This window comes from Anarhichas minor, unplaced genomic scaffold, assembly GCF_050575085.1.
Source record: "Anarhichas minor isolate MPS153535 unplaced genomic scaffold, ASM5057508v1 ptg000102l, whole genome shotgun sequence".
In the NCBI taxonomy this organism is placed as follows: Eukaryota; Metazoa; Chordata; class Actinopteri; order Perciformes; family Anarhichadidae; genus Anarhichas; species Anarhichas minor.
Window position 1 is genome coordinate 550,001 of NW_027466548.1, and position 20,000 is coordinate 570,000.

Below are 20,000 nucleotides of genomic sequence, written 5' to 3' on the forward strand. Positions count from 1 at the left end.
GGTACTGATGAGAGTACAACTACTACTACTACTACTACTACTACAGGTACTGATGAGAGTACAACTACTACTACTACTACAGGTACTGATGAGAGTACGACTACTACTACTACTACTACTACAGGTACTGATGAGAGTACAACTACTACTACTACTACAGGTACTGATGAGAGTACAACTACTACTACTACTACAGGTACTGATGAGAGTACGAGTACTACTCCTACTACTACTACTACAGGTACTGATGAGAGTACTACTACTACTACTACTACTACAGGTACTGATGAGAGTACAACTACTACTACTACTACATGTACTGATGAGAGTACTACTACTACTACTACTACTACTACTACTACTACTACTACAGGTACTGATGAGAGTACTACTACTACTACTACTACTACTACTACAGGTACTGATGAGAGTACAACTACTACTACTACTACAGGTACTGAGAGTACGAGTACTACTACTACTACAGGTACTGATGAGAGTACAACTACTACTACTACTACATGTACTGATGAGAGTACTACTACTACTACTACTACTACTACTACTACAGGTACTGATGAGAGTACAACTACTACTACTACTACATGTACTGATGAGAGTACTACTACTACTACTACTACTACTACAGGTACTGATGAGAGTACAACTACTACTACTACTACTACAGGTACTGATGAGAGTATGAGTACTACTACAGGTACTGATGAGAGTACAACTACTACTACTACTACAGGTACTGAGAGTACGAGTACTACTACTACTACAGGTACTGATGAGAGTACAACTACTACTACTACTACAGGTACTGATGAGAGTACAAGTACTACTACTACAACTACTACTACTACTACAGGTACTGATGAGAGTACGAGTACTACTACTACTACAGGTACTGATGAGAGTATGAGTACTACTACTACAACTACTACTACAGGTACTGATGAGAGTACGAGTACTACTACTACTACAGGTACTGATGAGAGTACAACTACTACTACTACTACTACAGGTACTGATGAGAGTACAACTACTACTACTACTACAGGTACTGATGAGAGTATGACTACTACTACTACTACTACTACTACAGGTACTGATGAGAGTACAACTACTACTACTACTACAGGTACTGATGAGAGTACGAGTACTACTCCTACTACAGGTACTGATGAGAGTACAACTACTACTACTACTACTACTACTACTACTACTACTACTACTACAGGTACTGGTGAGAGTACTACAGGTACTACTAATACAGGACTACAGGTACTCATAATAGCACTACAGGTACTGATGATGGTACTACTATTACAGGTACTGCTGGTGTCCAGCAGTACTACAGGTACTGCTGATAGTACTACAGGAACTACTAATACTACTACAGGGCTGCAGCTTAAAATGTTTGAAATACAACTACAGGTAATGATGATATTACTAATACTACTAATACTACAACCTCTAATACTACTGCATGTACTGCTAATATATGTATATGTGTATATATATGTATGAGCTGTTAAAGACCACCAGAGGGAGACAGAGAGACGTCTCCGACCGATCAGCTGATCGAGTTCATCAGGAATCAATGAACTGATTCATGTTCAAGTCATACTTCACATTATTACTACTGTAGGTCTGTTGTTGGTCATTTATGTGACCGTGTTGTTGGGTTAATGTTATTGTTGTTATTGTTATTATACGATGACGGTTTCGTTAATGAAATGTATTTATTAAATTAATATAAACAGTTGAAGGGAACTGGTTCTTGTTATTCTCCTATAAAACTGTGTGAATACAAAGATGATTTATATATAATAATAATAACAATAATCTTTATTTATATAGCACATTTCAGACAGACTATGTAGCTCAAAGTGCTTTGCATTTAAAAATAATAATAATTATTATTTAAAATAATAATAATGAAGAAATGTCAAACAGATGAATAAAAACTGGGAAATATTTTACATTTAAAATGACAAAAATATTTCTCTAAAGTGAAGCAGTGCAGTGCAGTGCAGAGAGACGAGGTGCTGAGAAAGCTGAAGAAACACAGCTGGTCAGACAGAAATACACCAGACTGTAAATATAACTGCAGGTCTCACACACACACACACACACACGCACGCACGATCGGGGGGGTGTTGGAGGTAATGTTAGTCGTGTTCTGGTTGTTTTTAGCTTACGAAGCTAAAGATGTTGCCTCTCGCTGTGTTTCTCTGACTGAACAGATTTCTCTGGAGAACATTTAAACTAGAACTCTGTTATCTGTTCAAAGTTAGTCTGAAGCTGTAAAACCTCAACCTGTGTTCTCTGTTGTCATCCGTTTATGTAGACGACCACATGAGATGTGTGAGTCTATATACTTGTGTGTTTATATATAAAAAGATATTTGTGAAGTGATAAGTGTCTGATGAAGGTGTGAGACACTGAGAGCTGATCACAGATGTTAACACTGATATTTATACTTTAATACCAACATCTGATACAAGAGAGCAGTGTGTGTGTGTGTACTCTATGTACGACACAATGTAGTATATACACCTTTATACTGTGTGTATGTACTCTATGTACGACACAATGTAGTATATACACCTTTATACTGTGTGTATGTACTCTATGTACGACACAATGTAGTATACACCTTTATACTGTGTGTGTACTCTATGTATGACACAATGTAGTATATACACCTTTATACTGTGTGTATGTACTCTATGTACGACACAATGTAGTATATACACCTTTATACTGTGTGTATGTACTCTATGTACGACACAATGTAGTATATACACCTTTATACTGTGTGTATGTACTCTATGTACGACACAATGTAGTATATACACCTTTATACTGTGTGTATGTACTCTATGTACGACACAATGTAGTATATACACCTTTATACTGTGTGTATGTACTCTATGTACGACACAATGTAGTATACACCTTTATACTGTGTGTGTACTCTATGTATGACACAATGTAGTATATACACCTTTATACTGTGTGTATGTACTCTATGTACGACACAATGTAGTATACACCTTTATACTGTGTGTGTACTCTATGTATGACACAATGTAGTATATACACCTTTATACTGTGTGTATGTACTCTATGTACGACACAATGTAGTATATACACCTTTATACTGTGTCTATGTACTCTATGTACGACACAATGTAGTATACACCTTTATACTGTGTATGTACTCTATGTACAACACAATGTAGTATACACCTTTATACTGTGTCTATGTACTCTATGTACGACACAATGTAGTATACACCTTTATACTGTGTGTGTACTCTATCTATGACACAATGTAGTATACACCTTTATACTGTGTGTGTACTCTATGTACGACAGTGTAGTATATACACCTTTATACTGTGTGTGTACTCTATCTATGACACAATGTAGTATACACCTTTATACTGTGTATGTACTCTATGTACGACACAATGTAGTATATACACCTTTATACTGTGTGTGTACTCTATGTACGACAGTGTAGTATATACACCTTTATACTGTGTGTATGTACTCTATGTATGACACAATGTAGTATATACACCTTTATACTGTGTGTGTGTGTGTGTATGTACTCTATGCAGGGTAGGAAATTTACATATTTTTTGGGGGGGCAATTTTTGCCCCCACTGACTGAAATCCAGGGGCATTTTCAAAAAAATTGGGGGCACTTTTTGAAACTTGTGAAATAACATTTAACCTTTGTTCAAAATAATAAATATACTTATTTAGGCTTACAGTATATGAGCAATTGTCATCAAATGGCAATAATAAGACTATTAGCAGTAGTCTACAGATTGAAAGTGTTTTCTTAGATTTTTTGAACAAAAAACAAACATAAATCAGACAATCATATTCAATTTATTGTTATTTATTTGTGGTTATTTATTGTTATTATTACATGTTTTAAACAACTATTAACAATTATTAAGTCAACGATGCCTTGATTACATATACATCAGTCATTGTGCGGAATTTTTGTGAAAAACATTTTTATAGCACCTTAAAAATTTAAAAAAACGTGCCATTTGAAGGTACAAATTCAGTTCAGAGTTTTTACTTAGTAAAACATCTTAATTGACTGTCGGTCAGGTATTGTTCATTAGCAACCCTCAAATCAAAGAATAAAGACACTTTACGCACAATGTAGGTGTATTTTACCTTTAACTCAAGAGATGCAGGCAGCATGTTTTATACTTAATGTGAATATAATTCATACTTTGTTGGCATCTTATTCTGAAAACCGGATGTTCGTCTGAAGAAACCGGATGTTGTCTCACGTTAATCTTTCCGCTAACTTTCAAAGTTCTTCGCTCGCTCCCGATCTGTGCCGTTTGAATGAGTTTACCGTGAATGTCAGCATATAGGTGCACTAACATGTAAGTGTCTGCTGAGTTGACCGCAGTCTCGCAGTCACAGGTCTGATGAAGAAGCGCTCCATTAATTCATTTGTTTAGAACGTTCGGTTCTTCACGCACACGCAACATCAGTCAAGGCGAAAATCAAAAACATTATATGGCAACTGGACCGGGTCATATAGGCTACGATGTTTTTGACAAGTTCATTACATTATCATTATTATTAGAGGAAATTATGGGGGCATTTTTTGCCCCTCTCCTAGTGATATCAGGGACAAAATTATATTTCTTAGGGGCAGTTTTGCCCTTTGCCCTCGTGTATTTCCGACGCTGGCTCTATGTACGACACAATGTAGTATGTACACCTTTATACTGTGTGTGTGTACTCTATATACGACACAATTTAGTATATACACCTTTATACTGTGTGTATGAACCTATATTACTTATTAATCTGTACATATACATCTATATATCTCCTTTATCTCTATCAACCTACCTATACCACTGTAGCTTGTATTATCCTTTATATAATCGGTATACAACTTTATATAATCTGTATATACCTTTATATAGTCTGTATACAACTTTATATAGTCTGTATATACCTTTATATAGTCTGTATATACCTTTATATAGTCTGTATACAACTTTATATAGTCTGTATATACCTTTATATAGTCTGTATATACCTTTATATAGTCTGTATATACCTTTATATAGTCTGTATACAACTTTATATAGTCTGTATATCCCTTTATAACGTCTGTATACAACTTTATATCGTCTGTATACAAATTTATATAGTCTGTATACAACTTTATAGTCTGAATATCCCTTTATATAGTCTGTATACAACGTTATAGTCTGTATACAACTTTATAGTCTGTATACAACTTTATATAGTCTGTATACAACTTTATAGTCTGTATATCCCTTTATATAGTCTGTATACAACTTTATAGTCTGTATACAACTTTATATAGTCTGTATATACCTTTATATAGTCTGTATACAACTTTATATAGTCTGTATATACCTTTATATAGTCTGTATACAACTTTATATAGTCTGTATACAACTTTATATAGTCTGTATATACCTTTATATAGTCTGTATACAACTTTATATAGTCTGTATATCCCTTTATATAGTCTGTATACAACTTTATAGTCTGTATATACTTTTATATAGTCTGTATACAACTTTATATAGTCTGTATATACTTTTATATAGTCTGTATACAACTTTATATAATCTGTATATCCCTTTATATAGTCTGTATACAACTTTATATAGTCTGTATACAACTTTATATAATCGGTATACAACTTTATATAGTCTGTATATACCTGCATATAGTCTGTATATAACTTTATATAGTTTGTATACAACTTTATATAATCGGTATACAACTTTATATAGTCTGTATATACCTGCATATAGTCTGTATATACCTTTATATAGTCTGTTTATATCTTTATATAGTCTGTATATAACTTTATATAGTCTGTACGCATTTATATAGTCTGTATATCCCTTTATATAGTCTGTATACAACTTTATATAGTCTGTATACAACTTTATATAATCGGTATACAACTTTATATAGTCTGTATATACCTGCATATAGTCTGTATATACCTTTATATAGTCTGTTTATATCTTTATATAGTCTGTATATAACTTTATATAGTCTGTACGCATTTATATAGTCTGTATATCTTCATATAGTCTGTATATACCTGTATATAGTCCGTATATAACTTTATATAGTTTGTATATACCTTTATATAGTCTGTATATACCTTTATATAGTCTGTATATCTTCATATAGTCTGTATATAACTTTATATAGTTTGTATACATTTATATAGTCTGTATATAACTTTATATAGTTTGTATGCCTTCTATCGTCCGTATATACCTTTATAGCAGGGGTCTTCAATTAAAATTCCAAAAGGTCCAGATTGAGAAAATGTCCTCGGGCAAAGGTCCGGAACATTACAATAATATATATATATATATATATATATATATATATATATATATTCAAGAAGACTAGTAGTAGTAACAACGTCTCTGTGTCATCAACAACTGTCAAATCAAATAAAGAAAGTACACATCAATTATATTTAAACAATTATTATTCTCAGTTTTCAAATTTAACTGGATGGATTATAAATAATACATAGAAATACATAAATAAATGTTCTTCTCATTTCAAGTACAATAAGAGCTGCATTAAAGAATCACTTATATAACAAAAAGCTTATAGAAAATGTGCATCTTAAAATAAAGTACTTCATTTTAGAAAAATGAATTTCACTGAATTGTCCTGCCGCTTTAAATTCAGTTCATTCAGGTGTGAAGTGATGTCAATAAAAAAGATACAATATTATATTTTTCTCATCTTCTAAAAAGATAAATGTGTGTGCATGATCTTTATCTGTGGTTATTAAACCACTTGTTTCAGCTCTATTCTCTCTGTTAACATCATTAAACAGTGAATTCATGTGTTATGATTCTGATCATTTTGGGCTCTTAGGTTTATTTTCTGTGACTTCATTCAGATGTGAGTGGGTACGTTTGTTCAAAGGAGTTGTGCTTTGTCTCGTAGTGACGCTTCATTTACCGCTTTTAATAATCGTCACAGTCTCTGAACATGTGAGACACACTGGTTATAAACTGTCCGTGTGAAGAATTAACCTATAAGAGTCTGTTCATTCTTGGTTAAAGACTCTGGTCTCTCTGACCACTTTTCTCTCTTTGGAGAACGTCATGTGAAATAACTTCTCTGACTCACGTATTATTCTCCTGCTCTTCCTTCTCTTCCCTCGTCTCTCCCCCGGTGTGTGTACATCTCAGAATACTCATATGTGATTGGCTGAGCCGCATCACGTGATGTGATTTACAACGCATTGGTTGGTGCGTTTCCTGCACCGCTGAACAAGTACCGTAAAGGCTGAAAAAGCTGCGCCGGTTAAAATAGAAGCGATCTGTCAAAATAAAATCGATTTTAGGTCCTGGGTCCGGATACAACGGCGTCTGGGTCCGGATCCGGACCGCGGTCCGCCAATTGGCGACCCCTGCTTTATAGAGTCTGTATATAACTTTATATAGTTTGTATACCTTTATATAGTTTGTATACATTCTATAGTCCGTATATACCTTTATAGAGTCTGTATAACTTTATATCACTCAACACTAAGGTTAAACCATTCAGGTGTATTTGCATGTTTTTGAATAATATTTGAATGTTCTTCAGTGAAAACACAAACAGAATAAAACAAAAGATTACTGAAACCATTTTACCACCTCAGGGTTGTACTTATTGTAGTAGTTCTAGTACATTCAGTACTTCTCAGTGTTGTAATTGCTGTGGTAGTTCTAGTACATTCAGTACTTCTCAGTGTTGTACTTATTGTAGTACTTCGAGTACATGAAGTACTTCACAGTATTGTACTTATTGTAGTAGTTCTAGTACATGAAGTACTTCTCAGTGTTGTTGTCCACTCACCCTGCTGACTGCTCTCTCTCAGAGTGCTGCCCTCCTCCTCGTCTGCCTCCTGTGCCTTACTCTCCCCGCGCAGCAGACGACGAAACAGGCTGCGATAACGGTTCATCGTTGACACAAACACAGACGGACACTAAAGAGATCAAAGGAGTCCGGAGACCTGATCAATCAGCTGATCAATGAGTCAGTCACTTCAGCTGACACCTGTAAACACACTGTGTGTGTGTGTGTGTGTGTGTGTGTGTGTGTGTCACGCCTCCACGTGACGACACACAACTTAACTGCTGTAACATGAATACTGTGAGAGCAACACAGAAAATACTACAGCTCCCGAGAAAGAACTACAAGTGTGGCAGCGCAGGTAATGATGTCTTTAAAACTAACCACAGACACTAGACTGTCCTACCGTTAATACAGACACCTGAACTAACTACAGACACTAGACTGTCCTACTGTCAATACAGACACCTGAACTAACCACAGACACTAGACTGTCCTACCGTTAATACAGACACCTGAACTAACTACAGACACTAGACTGTCCTACTGTCAATACAGACACCTGAACTAACCACAGACACTACACTGTCCGACCGTTAATACAGACACCTGAACTAACCACAGACACTAGACTGTCCTACCGTTAATACAGACACCTGAACAAACCACAGACACTAGACTGTCCTGCTGTTATTACAGACACCTGAACTAACTACAGACACTAGACTGTCCTACTGTCAATACAGACACCTGAACTAACCACAGACACTAGACTGTCCTACCGTTAATACAGACACCTGAACTAACCACAGACACTAGACTGTCCTACCGTTAATACAGACACCTGAACTAACCACAGACACTAGACTGTCCTGCTGTTATTACAGACACCTGAACTAACCACAGACACTACACTGTCCAGGTCTGGGACCATGTTTGTGTTCAGGTCTGGATTCAGGTCTGTAGTTATTCTCAAAGTGTGAACAGGTTATTTATAACACTTTGCTCTTTTTTCCCTGCAGATTGACTTGAGGAAGTACTTATTAAAGGGCACATTTTTCCAGCATCTTGACTGGAAGGTAAAACCCAGACATGAGTCAGCATTTTTCTACTTCCTGTTCCCTCATCTCAAATGTGTTTTAGTTTAAATAAAGTCCGCTTAACACAAGCTGAAGAGATGTTAACGTTTAGTTCTCTGATTATAAAACAAGTCAGTGAACGCCCCTCCGGAATCTTAAAAAGAGTCTAAATGAGACATCTCCATGTTCAGAGCCGTATGTGGACCAATCACACGGCACGTTAAATCAAAGAATGCTTGTGATTGGCTCCCAGCAAATAGTCTTTTTTTCTAGTTCTAATGGCTCTAACGGTTCTAATGGTATTAATGGCTCTAACGGTTCTAATGGTATTAAAGTGATATTAATAATTCAGAGATTAATATTCTAATACCAATCAATAGTTCTTATTGTACTAATGTAGGTTTCATCTTGAGCTCCTTCCTCTATATATCTCTATATACAGGTGCTGGTCATATAATTAGAATATCATCAAAAAGTTGATTTATTTCACTAATTCCATTCAAAAAGTGAAACTTGTCTATTATATTCATTCATTACACACAGACTGATATATTTCAAATGTTTATGTCTTTTAATTTTGATGATTATAACTGACAACTAAGGAAAATCCCAAATTCAGTATCTCAGAAAATTAGAATATTACTGAAGACCAATACAAAGAAAGGATTTTTAGAAATCTTGGCCAACTGAAAAGTATGAACATGAAAAGTATGAGCATGTACAGCACTCAATACTTAGTTGGGGCTCCTTTTGCCTGAATTACTGCAGCAATGCGGCGTGGCATGGAGTCGATCAGTCTGTGGCACTGCTCAGGTGTTATGAGAGCCCAGGTTGCTCTGATAGTGGCCTTCAGCTCTTCTGCATTGTTGGGTCTGGCATTTCGCATCATCCTCTTCACAATACCCCATAGATTTTCTATGGGGTTAAGGTCAGGCGAGTTTGCTGGCCAATTAAGAACAGGGATACCATGGTCCTTAAACCAGGTACTGGTTGCTTTGGCACTGTGTGCAGGTGCCAAGTCCTGTTGGAAAATGAAATCTGCATCTCCATAAAGTTGGTCAGCAGCAGGAAGCATGAAGTGCTCTAAAACTTCCTGGTATACGGCTGCGTTGACCTTGGACCTCAGAAAACACAGTGGACCAACACCAGCAGATGACATGGCACCCCAAACCATCACTGACTGTGGAAACTTTACACTGGACCTCAAGCAACGTGGATTGTGTGTCTCTCCTCTCTTCCTCCAGACTCTGGGACCCTGATTTCCAAAGGAAATGCAAAATTTACTTTCATCAGAGAACATAACTTTGGACCACTCAGCAGCAGTCCAGTCCTTTTTGTCTTTAGCCCAGGCGAGACGCTTCTGACGCTGTCTGTTGTTCAAGAGTGGCTTGACACAACTGGATATTCTTTTATTGTTTTAAACTCTGGTGAACGACATCACGTCTGATCTTCAGTGACTCATGAATCTGAATCTTTGTTGTGACTCACTGCAGTTCTCAGTGGAAATTTATGATTTTATTTGTGTAATATAAATTTTTTGTTGTAAAATCCTTAATTTTCTGAATATATTTTAGTAACATTTTTAATTTTCTGATATTATTTTTTTCTGATTTTATTTTGTATTATTTTTTGTATTTTCTCAGCTTGTGTACTTATATAATCAGTGTATTTGTCTTTAAAAACTACTTAAAGAGCGTGTTTTTACTGTGATTTTATAAAAGTCAAAAAGTTTCCCGTGGTATCGTCAGTGATGATTCTTCATGTAACCAACATATCTCACACACACACACACACACACACACACACACACACACACACACACACACACACACACACACACACACACACACACACACACATTGTTTGGGTTTGTTTGGGTGAATCAATACAACAGCTGATCTGTCTGTAAACAAACTGAACCTGCAGAAACAACAACAAACACACTGCTGGTCTCTGAAGCCCCGCCCCTTTAAGCCCCGCCTCCTGTCAGTCACAGACACCAGCTGACCCCGACAGACACGTTGACATGTTGAAGATGACCTGTCTGTGTGTCTCTCTATCTGTCTGTGTGTCTCTCTACCTGTCTGTGTGTCTCTCTATCTGTCTGTGTGTCTCTCTACCTGTCTGTGTGTCTCTCTGTCTGTCTGTCTGTCTCTCTACCTGTCTGTGTGTCTCTCTGTCTGTCTGTCTGTCTCTCTACCTGTCTGTGTGTCTCTCTGTCTGTGTGTCTCTCTACCTGTCTGTGTGTCTCTCTGTCTGTGTCTCTCTACCTGTCTGTGTGTCTCTCTGTCTGTGTGTCTCTCTACCTGTCTGTGTGTCTCTCTGTCTGTGTCTCTCTACCTGTCTGTGTGTCTCTCTGTCTGTGTGTCTCTCTACCTGTCTGTGTGTCTCTCTGTCTGTGTCTCTCTACCTGTCTGTGTGTCTCTCTGTCTGTGTGTCTCTCTACCTGTCTGTGTGTCTCTCTGTCTGTGTGTCTCTCTGTCTGTGTGTCTCTCTGTCTGTGTGTCTCTCTACCTGTCTGTGTGTCTCTCTACCTGTCTTACACACTCTGTTGTTGTCACTAAGTCTTGTTTTTCTGCTGAGTCATTATTTTCTGATCTTTATGGTTTCTAATTGTATTGATCAGCTGTTTGTTTATATTATGAGTAGTTAGTGATAATAAGACTAATACTATTACTATATAGAATATAGTGTATTAGTATATAGTGTATTAGTATATAGTGTATATAGAGTGTGAGGACTGAATGTGTCTCAGTCTGACTACGACTGAGCTAATTCACAAAGACCTGCAGTTCCCACAATGCATCATTCTGTTGAGGACACACCCAAACACACGTAAACACACTTTGATCATCGAAGCAGTCTGCTCATCTTTTCTGTCTTCTAACCTGTCTGTCTGCTCCTCTGTCTCTCTGCCTGTCTCTCTGCCCTCCTGTCTCTCTCTCAGACATTACATCTGTCTCTCTGCCCTCCTGTCTCTCTCTCAGACATTACATCTGTCTCTCTGCCCTCCTGTCTCTCTCTCAGACATTACATCTGTCTCTCTGCCCTCCTGTCTCTCCATCAGACCTGTCTGTCTCTCTGTCCTGTTATCTGTCTTTATCTCCTCATCCAAATATCATGTCAGATTTTCCACCTAGTTGTCTGACTGTTTGTTTACTGTCTCTCCGCCCTCCTGTCCGCGTCTCACCGCCTCTTTTTGTCTCTAAATCCTTTGATCATTTGTAACTTTCCTGTCTGTCTCTCTACTCCAGTCTATCTGCCCTCCTGTCCCTCTATCAGACCTGTCTGTCTCGCTGTCCTGTTATCTGTCTTTATCTCCTCATACAAGTCTGTTTACTGTCTGTCTGCCCTCCTGTCTGTCCCCCGTCACGTCTCCTGTCAGTCTCACTGCTCTCACCTGTCTGCCTGTATCATCCTGTCTCTCTGTCTCAGTGTGTTTTGCTGCATCAGGCTTCACACACACACACACACACACACACACACACACACACACACACACACACACACACACACACACACACACACACACACACACACACACACACACACACACACACACACACACACACACACACACCCCGTCCCATAATAACCACACCTAGAAGCTCCAGTGCAGCTGCATCCCGGATGGGATACCGCAGTACACTTCTACCCAACATGCATCGCTTCCTCCACGCATCCATCAATCCGCCCTCACGCGCAGGTTACCCCCCCTCGTCCTACCTGCCGTTGCCTTCTCTTTGCTCTCCATCATCTTCCGCTGCTGCTCCTCTTCCTTGTCACAGATGCACGCGCCTTCCTTTCCTTTCCTTCTTTCCTTCCTTAGATCAAAGCGTCGAGCCGGAGGCAGAAGATCAGTCGCTGATAGATCGATACCGGCGGGAAGAGAGAGAGAGGAAGAGGAGGATGAAGGAAGGAGGCACCGGAAACAAACCCCAGCGTCTTTTTATTTCTCTCAGCTCCTCAGCGGGGTTTCCTTCTTCTTCGTCTTCGCTGTTTTTTTTTTCCTCCTGCGGACGTTGAAGCTCGTGCGTTCACCTGTGTCGTGTCCGCGCGCTGCTGCTGCTCTCTCTCTCTCTCTCTCTCTCTCTCTCTCTCTCTCTCTCTCTCTCGCGCGCGCGCGCTCTCTCTCTCTCTCTCTCTCTCTCTCGCGCTCTCTCTCTCTCTCTCTCTCTGCTCGCGCAGTGTTGCTGCAGCTCGTGTGACGTCACCCCCGAAGTCATCAAGGTGATGATGATGATGACGTCAGGAGGGAACCTCTGGGAACTTTTAATATCTCACATTAAAATACTTATTGTAAAAGTACTATGACCACACTGTACAAATACTTTGTTACAGTAAAAGTACAAATATCACACTGTACAAATACTTTGTTACAGTAAAAGTACAAATATCACACTGTACAAATACTTTGTTACAGTAAAAGTACAAATACCTGACCATATAAATTAATTCATATATAACATATATATATATAACATATATATGTCAATATATATAATCCAATGTTCAGATTGATTTGTTTATGAAAATTATTCCATATTTAATAAAATCCCGGCTCATTTGCATATTTAAACATAACGTTTACAGCGGGTCTTCTTATTGGTTAGACTCTGAATGAATGACCTTCAGAATAAAAGGCATGTTAGAGAACTTAAAGATAATACAAAATAAAAGAGTCTGTGAGCTGAACATGATTATAAATTAATACTTCATGAGGACAAAGGTTCATGACGTCACACAGAGAGAGGATCACTACAGCACCGGTGTTTCAGATTATAAGCCTTCCTGTGGCTCCATTTGACCTGGTGGGCTTTTAATCTGAAACATCCACAGGAAGTGTTGCTCATGACAATGACAATCATCAATAATCAACAAGGGTGGAAAGTAACTGAATACTTTTAATCAAGTACCGTACTTAAGTACTGTTATGAAGTACTTGCACTTTACTTGAGTATTGTATTTAAGAAGGGATACAAGGAAAGGAGAGAAGGACAGGAAACAAGGAAGGAGAGGAAACAAGGAGCGACGGTTCTGATGACGACAAGGAAGAAGTGAGCACGAGTAAAAACACAGCAGGAAGCAGAGGAGGCGAGGAGAGCAGGAGAGGAGAGAAAGCTGAGGAACACCACAGAGGAAGAGAGGAGGAGAGGATACTAGGAGAGGAGAGCAAACTGAGGAACACCACAGAGGAGGAGAGGATACTAGGAGAGGAGACAAGGAGAGGAGAGGAAACTGAGGAACACCACAGAGGAAGAGAGGAGAGGAGACAAGGAGAGGAGACAAGGAGAGGAGAGGAAAGTGAGGAACACCACAGAGGAAGAGAGGAGAGGAGACAAGGAGAGGAGAGAAAGCTGAGGAACACCACAGAGGAAGAGAGGAGAGGATACTAGGAGAGGAGAGGAAACTGAGGAACACCACAGAGGAAGAGAGGAGAGGATACTAGGAGAGGAGACAAGGAGAGGAGAGGAAACTGAGGAACACCACAGAGGAAGAGAGGAGAGGATACTAGGAGAGGAGAGGAAACTGAGGAACACCACAGAGGAAGAGAGGAGAGGATACTAGGAGAGGAGAGGAAACTGAGGAACACCACAGAGGAAGAGAGGAGAGGAGACAAGGAGAGGAGAGGAAACTGAGGAACACCACAGAGGAAGAGAGGAGAGGAGACAAGGAGAGGAGAGAAAGCTGAGGAACACCACAGAGGAAGAGAGGAGACTACGGTGAGGAGAGGAAACGATCTCTCTGCTCGGGTCTCCTCCTCTTGTGGCTCCATGCTGCCCTCTGGTGGCCTCTACAACCTGTAATAAGCTGCATCTTATTCACAACCTGTGATGGTCACAAAGTTTAAATCTTTTGTTTCAAACACTTCTGATTCTCCATCAGAGTTTTATGACTTTTATGAGTTTACTTTCTTCTCTCAGCAGAAGTTGTTTCAGTTCAAACCAGTTTGTTTTTCACAGATGAATCTGAATCTTCCAGTTCTGGTTCGAAGAAATAATCCGAACATAGTTGTCACTTATCTGTTAACTCTTTAGCGATGTTTCTTCCTACGCTGTGACGAGAGAGTGGATGAAGCATCAGGTCCTTATTTCTCATTTAGTGGCTGGCTAGCTTGCTAATTCCCCCATGATGTCATGCTAACGTTACCAGCAGCAGCGTCTATGGTCCCTCTGCCTCATTCCTCACCACTAGAAGACCACTTCTACCAGAGGAGAGCAGGCGGGAGCTCCAGAGGCTAACTAGCTAACGAGCCAGCTCTGGAGATGGACAAGCTAACTAGCTAACGAGCCAGCTCTGGAGATGGACAAGCTAACTGGCTAATGAGCCAGCTCTGGAGATGGACAAGCTAGCTAGCTAACGAGCCAGGTCTGGAGATGGACAAGCTAACTAGCTAATGAGCCAGCTCTGGAGATGGACAAGCTAACTAGCTAACGAGCCAGCTCTGGAGATGGACAAGCTAACTAGCTAACGAGCCAGCTCTGGAGATGGACAAGCTAGCTAAGTAATTAGCTGGCTATCCTCTTCGAAGCTCCTGTCTGCTCTTACCGGTGAAATAGTCTGCCAACAGCGTACGAGTCCCGTTGGTTAACGTTAACTTCTCAGTAGCGCTAGCCAGCGTTGACGAACGTGTTGAAAGAATTATTCTGCTCCCAAAGGAGTCTATTGAGGAGACAATTTGATTTAAAAGTCATAAATTAGGAATTTTAAGCTCCAGTAACTGTAAAACTGAGGGCAATGTTTGAGCTTTTAGGGACTTAGTGCCCTATTGCAGCTAACAATCGGAGTTCCCCAGGGTTCAATTCTGGGGCCTCGATTGTTTGAAAAAAATGTAACAAGTGTCGGTATGTTTCAGAGACGATGTAGAATAAATCAGTGAGAACAGAGTTAAAAGACTTTATGATGACTCTACTGTACAGTGAATTATAGTGGACATGGGGGGGGGCGGGGGGAGCTGCCATCTGAAGGGTTAACCCATCACAGTCAACATTGCATAAAGAAATCCATCATCATCAGAACAAAGCAGAGCAGCAAGATACACAGAAAGCAATTCAAAATACTCACAGTTAAAAGGTTCTGAACAGAGAGGAGTGTAAGGTCAGAGGTCATGGAGCTCAGAAGAACAACACATTGATTACAGAGTGTGTGTGTGGCACTTTGATGGTGTGTGTGTTAGTGGAGGGTTCAGTGTGGTCGGTTTGTATCTCCATTAAAACCAACAGACGGTGGAGTGTTTGGTCTTAATGCTACGTGTGTGTGCGTGCGTGTGAGTACCTGTTGTGTGTTTTCACTAATTGCACTTGAGGATGAGGAGATGGAGTTCACGTTACCGGTCAGATGTCTGCAGGTGGGGTTTGTTTTTGTTTTTTTGGCATTTTTCTGGAACTGTTGAAAACACGAAGAACAAAACGAAAAAAAAAAAAACTTGGAGCGATTTTCCTTCAACTCAACCATCTCCAACTACAACTCCCATGATGCCTCTGCACCGGCACAAGGTGAGCCGGTCGTATCAAACATAATAAAAACAAACACATTGAACACACACGAGGTCGTACGGACACAAGTGAAGCTTATTAAAAACTAAACAAAGTGACAGGAGTGACGTCATGTGACACTTCACCTGACGATGGTCGTAATGCAGTAGATTCACCTGAGTGATGTCATCACCTCGTTCACACACAGCAGTCTAGAGCTCTCAGCAACACGTGATTCACATACCAAGCTGCTGATTAGATGAGAGTTTAAAGGGATAGTTCATCCCAAAATCAAAAGAGCATGTTCTTGCTGTTACCTGTGGTGCTATTAGTCAGTCTGTATCGTGTTGTTGGCGGTGTCGGCCGTAGAGACGTCTGATGTTACTCATAGCTCAAAAGAACATTTGAAACACTCAGCAGCATTGTCTGTTTCCAGAAAACGTGGCCTGATGTTCTCGAAATACTCCACAGACTTCATCATGTAGGAACTATTTTCTTTCTACTGAACTACACCCGCCGACCGTATCACTACACAGAAAGTGCTCTCTAGAGACATAAACATTAACAGCGTCATCGTTAGCGGAGCTGCGCGGTGAGCTTCCTTCGGCAGTATTAAGTCCATCCGTCGTCTTTAACCGCTGATCTGGATCAGGGTCGCCGGATCCCAGCTGACAGGGTTCAACCTGGACAGGTATCCAGACTATCAAAGAGCTGACAACCAATCACGCTCACATCGACACCAATTCAGAGTCATCAATCAACCTCAGCTGCTCGGCTTTGGACGGTGGGAGGAAGCCCGCGCTGACCGTTTGTGTGAACGAGGATCAACATCAGGACCAATTCACACATTTGTTTTGGGGGCAGAAACATCAGATTTTTCCAAACCGTCCACCTCTTCTGAGACGATTGTTGCCCGGATCAACATCTCTGATATCAAACTCCTTTTTGGGTGAAGTTTGAAGAGACTCTGTTGAAGTACTGCTACTACTGCAGTACCACTGTGTACTTGGTAATATTAATATACACATTTAAAACTGTGCAGTACAACCATCATTCCTCGGCGGTGTCACCGGTGTACTGATACGATACGTCGTCCATTGAGAGGAAATGTGGTGATTTTTTGTGGGTTTTTCTACATTCTGTGCAAAATTAGACGAGAAGAAAGTCCAAACATCATCATCATCTTCATCTTCGTCAGTGTTCAGACAGTTTCCTTCTATTTACAGTTAGTTTCTAAGACGTTAGTACCATCGTCCCCTCGGTGGGACTAAGACATTCCTCATGAGGGACAAAAATCCACCTTCAGACAGAACTCTCCGTCTTCACTCCTGGACTGAGGCCTCCGTGCCATTTGGCATCCCCCAAATCCTGAATTTGTATACAATCTTAAAACAGTACAGTCCTGTTCAACAATCTTGTTGCTGTTCGGAGGCTTTGAGTGAAATCTTGAGCGACGCCGAGCTGCTGCAGACATTTGAGTTTTACAGTTTGTTTTTGTTTTTAAAATCACGAAACTAAAAATCCAAATCTTTAGCTAGTTTCCATTTTTTTTTTATCTCATGGTTCTGACTTTTTCATGTCCTCATGTATTCTTTATTATGACAACTCATAATCACAAGTCATAATTTACTTTAAGAGAAATTAGCACAAAACATTGATTTATTACGATAAATATTCTCAGAAAGTCTCGTAATAGTAACGGGTTTGTATCTGAGAAAGATTTAGTAGTTATGACTTTGTATCAATTATGACAGTATATGAGGTAATGATGTCATATTATTGGAATGAATAACTGTATTATTATGAGGAGTGATTTTAAGACAGTAATGGGCTTCTTAATGAAATAGTACCTAATTAAATATATCATATTTATGAGAATCTACCTCATAGTTACTTATCTCATTATACGTATTCTTAATTACTAGTTAAGTAGTAAATCGTTAAAAAAAAAGTTTTGGTGGAAGATCAAAGTCTTTAGATATTAGAAGATATTAAGCAGAGTTCTTAGAATTTAGTGTCATTTAGTAATTTTTTGCATGTTTAGTGTCATTAACATATAAAGTATGAGTTTCTAGTGAGAGTTCACTGTGACAGACTTCCTGCTACACAGCGACAGTATTACTGACTGCAGGCTGGAGGAACATCTACAGGAGGGTCTTCAGGAGTTGTGGATCTTGGTCTCATTTCCAGGATCCCTGATATTTAAAAGTACCGGAACGTTGGAACAGCTTCTTCCATCTTAAGGTGGATTTTCACCTCGTCCTTCAGATTTAAAAACAACGGCTGCTATTCAGCGGTCTATTTAAAAAGGCAATCAGCAAGTAGAAGACACAGGGCACACAGTGAGAGAGGAGGGACGAGGGCGAGGGAATAGAAAAATAAAAATTAAAAAATTGTGGCGGACTACAACTAGACGATCACCTCACTTCACTCTGTGGCAGAGAAACATAAAAAACATGTTAGAAAACAAAGTTTCAGAGGAGGCGTGGCACCAGGTGAGGAGGAGGAAGGCCGAGGAAGAAGAGGAGGAAGAGGAAGAGGTCTTGGAGAGAGTCTCAGAAGAACTTGTCGTCGATGCGGAAGTGCGGTCGCGTGACGTCGTCCGGGTTGATGAAGACCGAGATGGACTTCCCGGGGTTCTCCGTGACCAGCTGCTGCAGCTTCTTGGCCAGCCGGTCGTCCGGTTGGTTCTCCCCGCCGGAGTCGGACTGCGGCGACGGCAGGTTGCTGGCGCTGCCTCGCCACTGCAGTTCCACCGTCAGCCGGTTGGCGGCCTTGGCGTGCTCGATGGTGGTGCGCAGGTGCTCCGCGGGGTCGGAGCGCACCGAGGAGAGCTTGCGGGCGTGCAGCATGGCTGTCTCGTCCGACAGGTGCTCCAGCATGTTGCACTGGGGGATGAAGTAGTTGGGGCACATCTTGTTGACCAGGCAGTGCTGCAGGTCGTCGATCAGGCCCAGCAGGAAGTGGGCCGAGAAGTCGTCCTGGCCCAGGTAGTTGGCGGGGAGGCGGTCGCAGGCCCACAGCATGATGCTGCGGAGGTGGTAGGGGCTGATGGCTTTGGGGCGGGACAGCAGCTTGATGATGATGGCTTTGCAGGCCTGGTACGCCTGCATCAGGCTGGACGAGATGCACTTCTTCAGCTGCACCTCGCTGCGAGCGAATGACAGGCGCCACTCGTTCTCCTTGCGGCCCTTGTGAGACGAGGCGGGGACCAGGTAGAAGCCGCTGATCACCTCCTCCTCCGTGATCTTCCCGTCCCAGAAGTGGTTCTCCATCAGCCAGCTCTGGGCGACCGCCGGCCAGCCTTTGAAGGACACAACGGGGACGATGTCGTAGAGCATCCGGCTGCTCCCGACGCCCAGGATGACGGAGATGATGGTGCCGTTCCTCTCCACCTTCTCCACCCGCGGCATCCCTCTCTGCGGCTTCTTCTGCACCTCCAGCAGCACCAGGGAGATGGACTGGTAGAACCAGTCGGCCACCAGTGTCGGAGAGAAGAAGTAGTTGGTGGTCC

At 40.5% G+C, this 20,000-nt stretch overlaps 2 protein-coding genes and 1 long non-coding RNA gene across 6 annotated transcripts in view; 1 reads left to right on the top strand and 2 right to left on the bottom strand.

Moving 5' to 3' along the window:
* LOC142939586 (fibroblast growth factor 12-like) overlaps positions 1-12,826 on the bottom strand; it is a 54,381-nt gene extending 41,555 nt beyond the window's left edge. The window contains exon 1 of one of the 2 annotated variants that reach the window (XM_076082796.1): positions 12,738-12,826. In XM_076082796.1, the coding sequence (XP_075938911.1) occupies positions 12,738-12,768 (31 nt within the window). In that variant the 5' untranslated portion in view covers positions 12,769-12,826. Of the gene's footprint in view, positions 1-7,935; positions 9,415-12,737 lie in introns of those variants that run through there. The other variant, XM_076082795.1, reaches the window with a different exon arrangement.
* On the top strand, positions 8,345-10,742 carry LOC142939587 (uncharacterized). The gene is made up of 2 exons (XR_012950118.1): positions 8,345-9,011; positions 10,023-10,742. It is a non-coding gene; the product is annotated as an uncharacterized LOC142939587 (long non-coding RNA).
* A 3,068-nt stretch (positions 12,827-15,894) lies between the features above and the next one.
* The window catches only part of LOC142939585 (nucleotidyltransferase MB21D2), an 8,648-nt gene continuing 4,542 nt past the window's right edge, over positions 15,895-20,000 (bottom strand). For 2 of the 3 annotated variants that reach the window (XM_076082792.1, XM_076082793.1), the window contains exon 2: positions 15,895-20,000. This exon is cut by the window's right edge and continues 306 nt beyond it. In XM_076082792.1, coding sequence (XP_075938907.1) covers positions 19,042-20,000 — 959 coding nt within the window. In that variant the 3' untranslated portion in view covers positions 15,895-19,041. The other variant, XR_012950117.1, reaches the window with a different exon arrangement.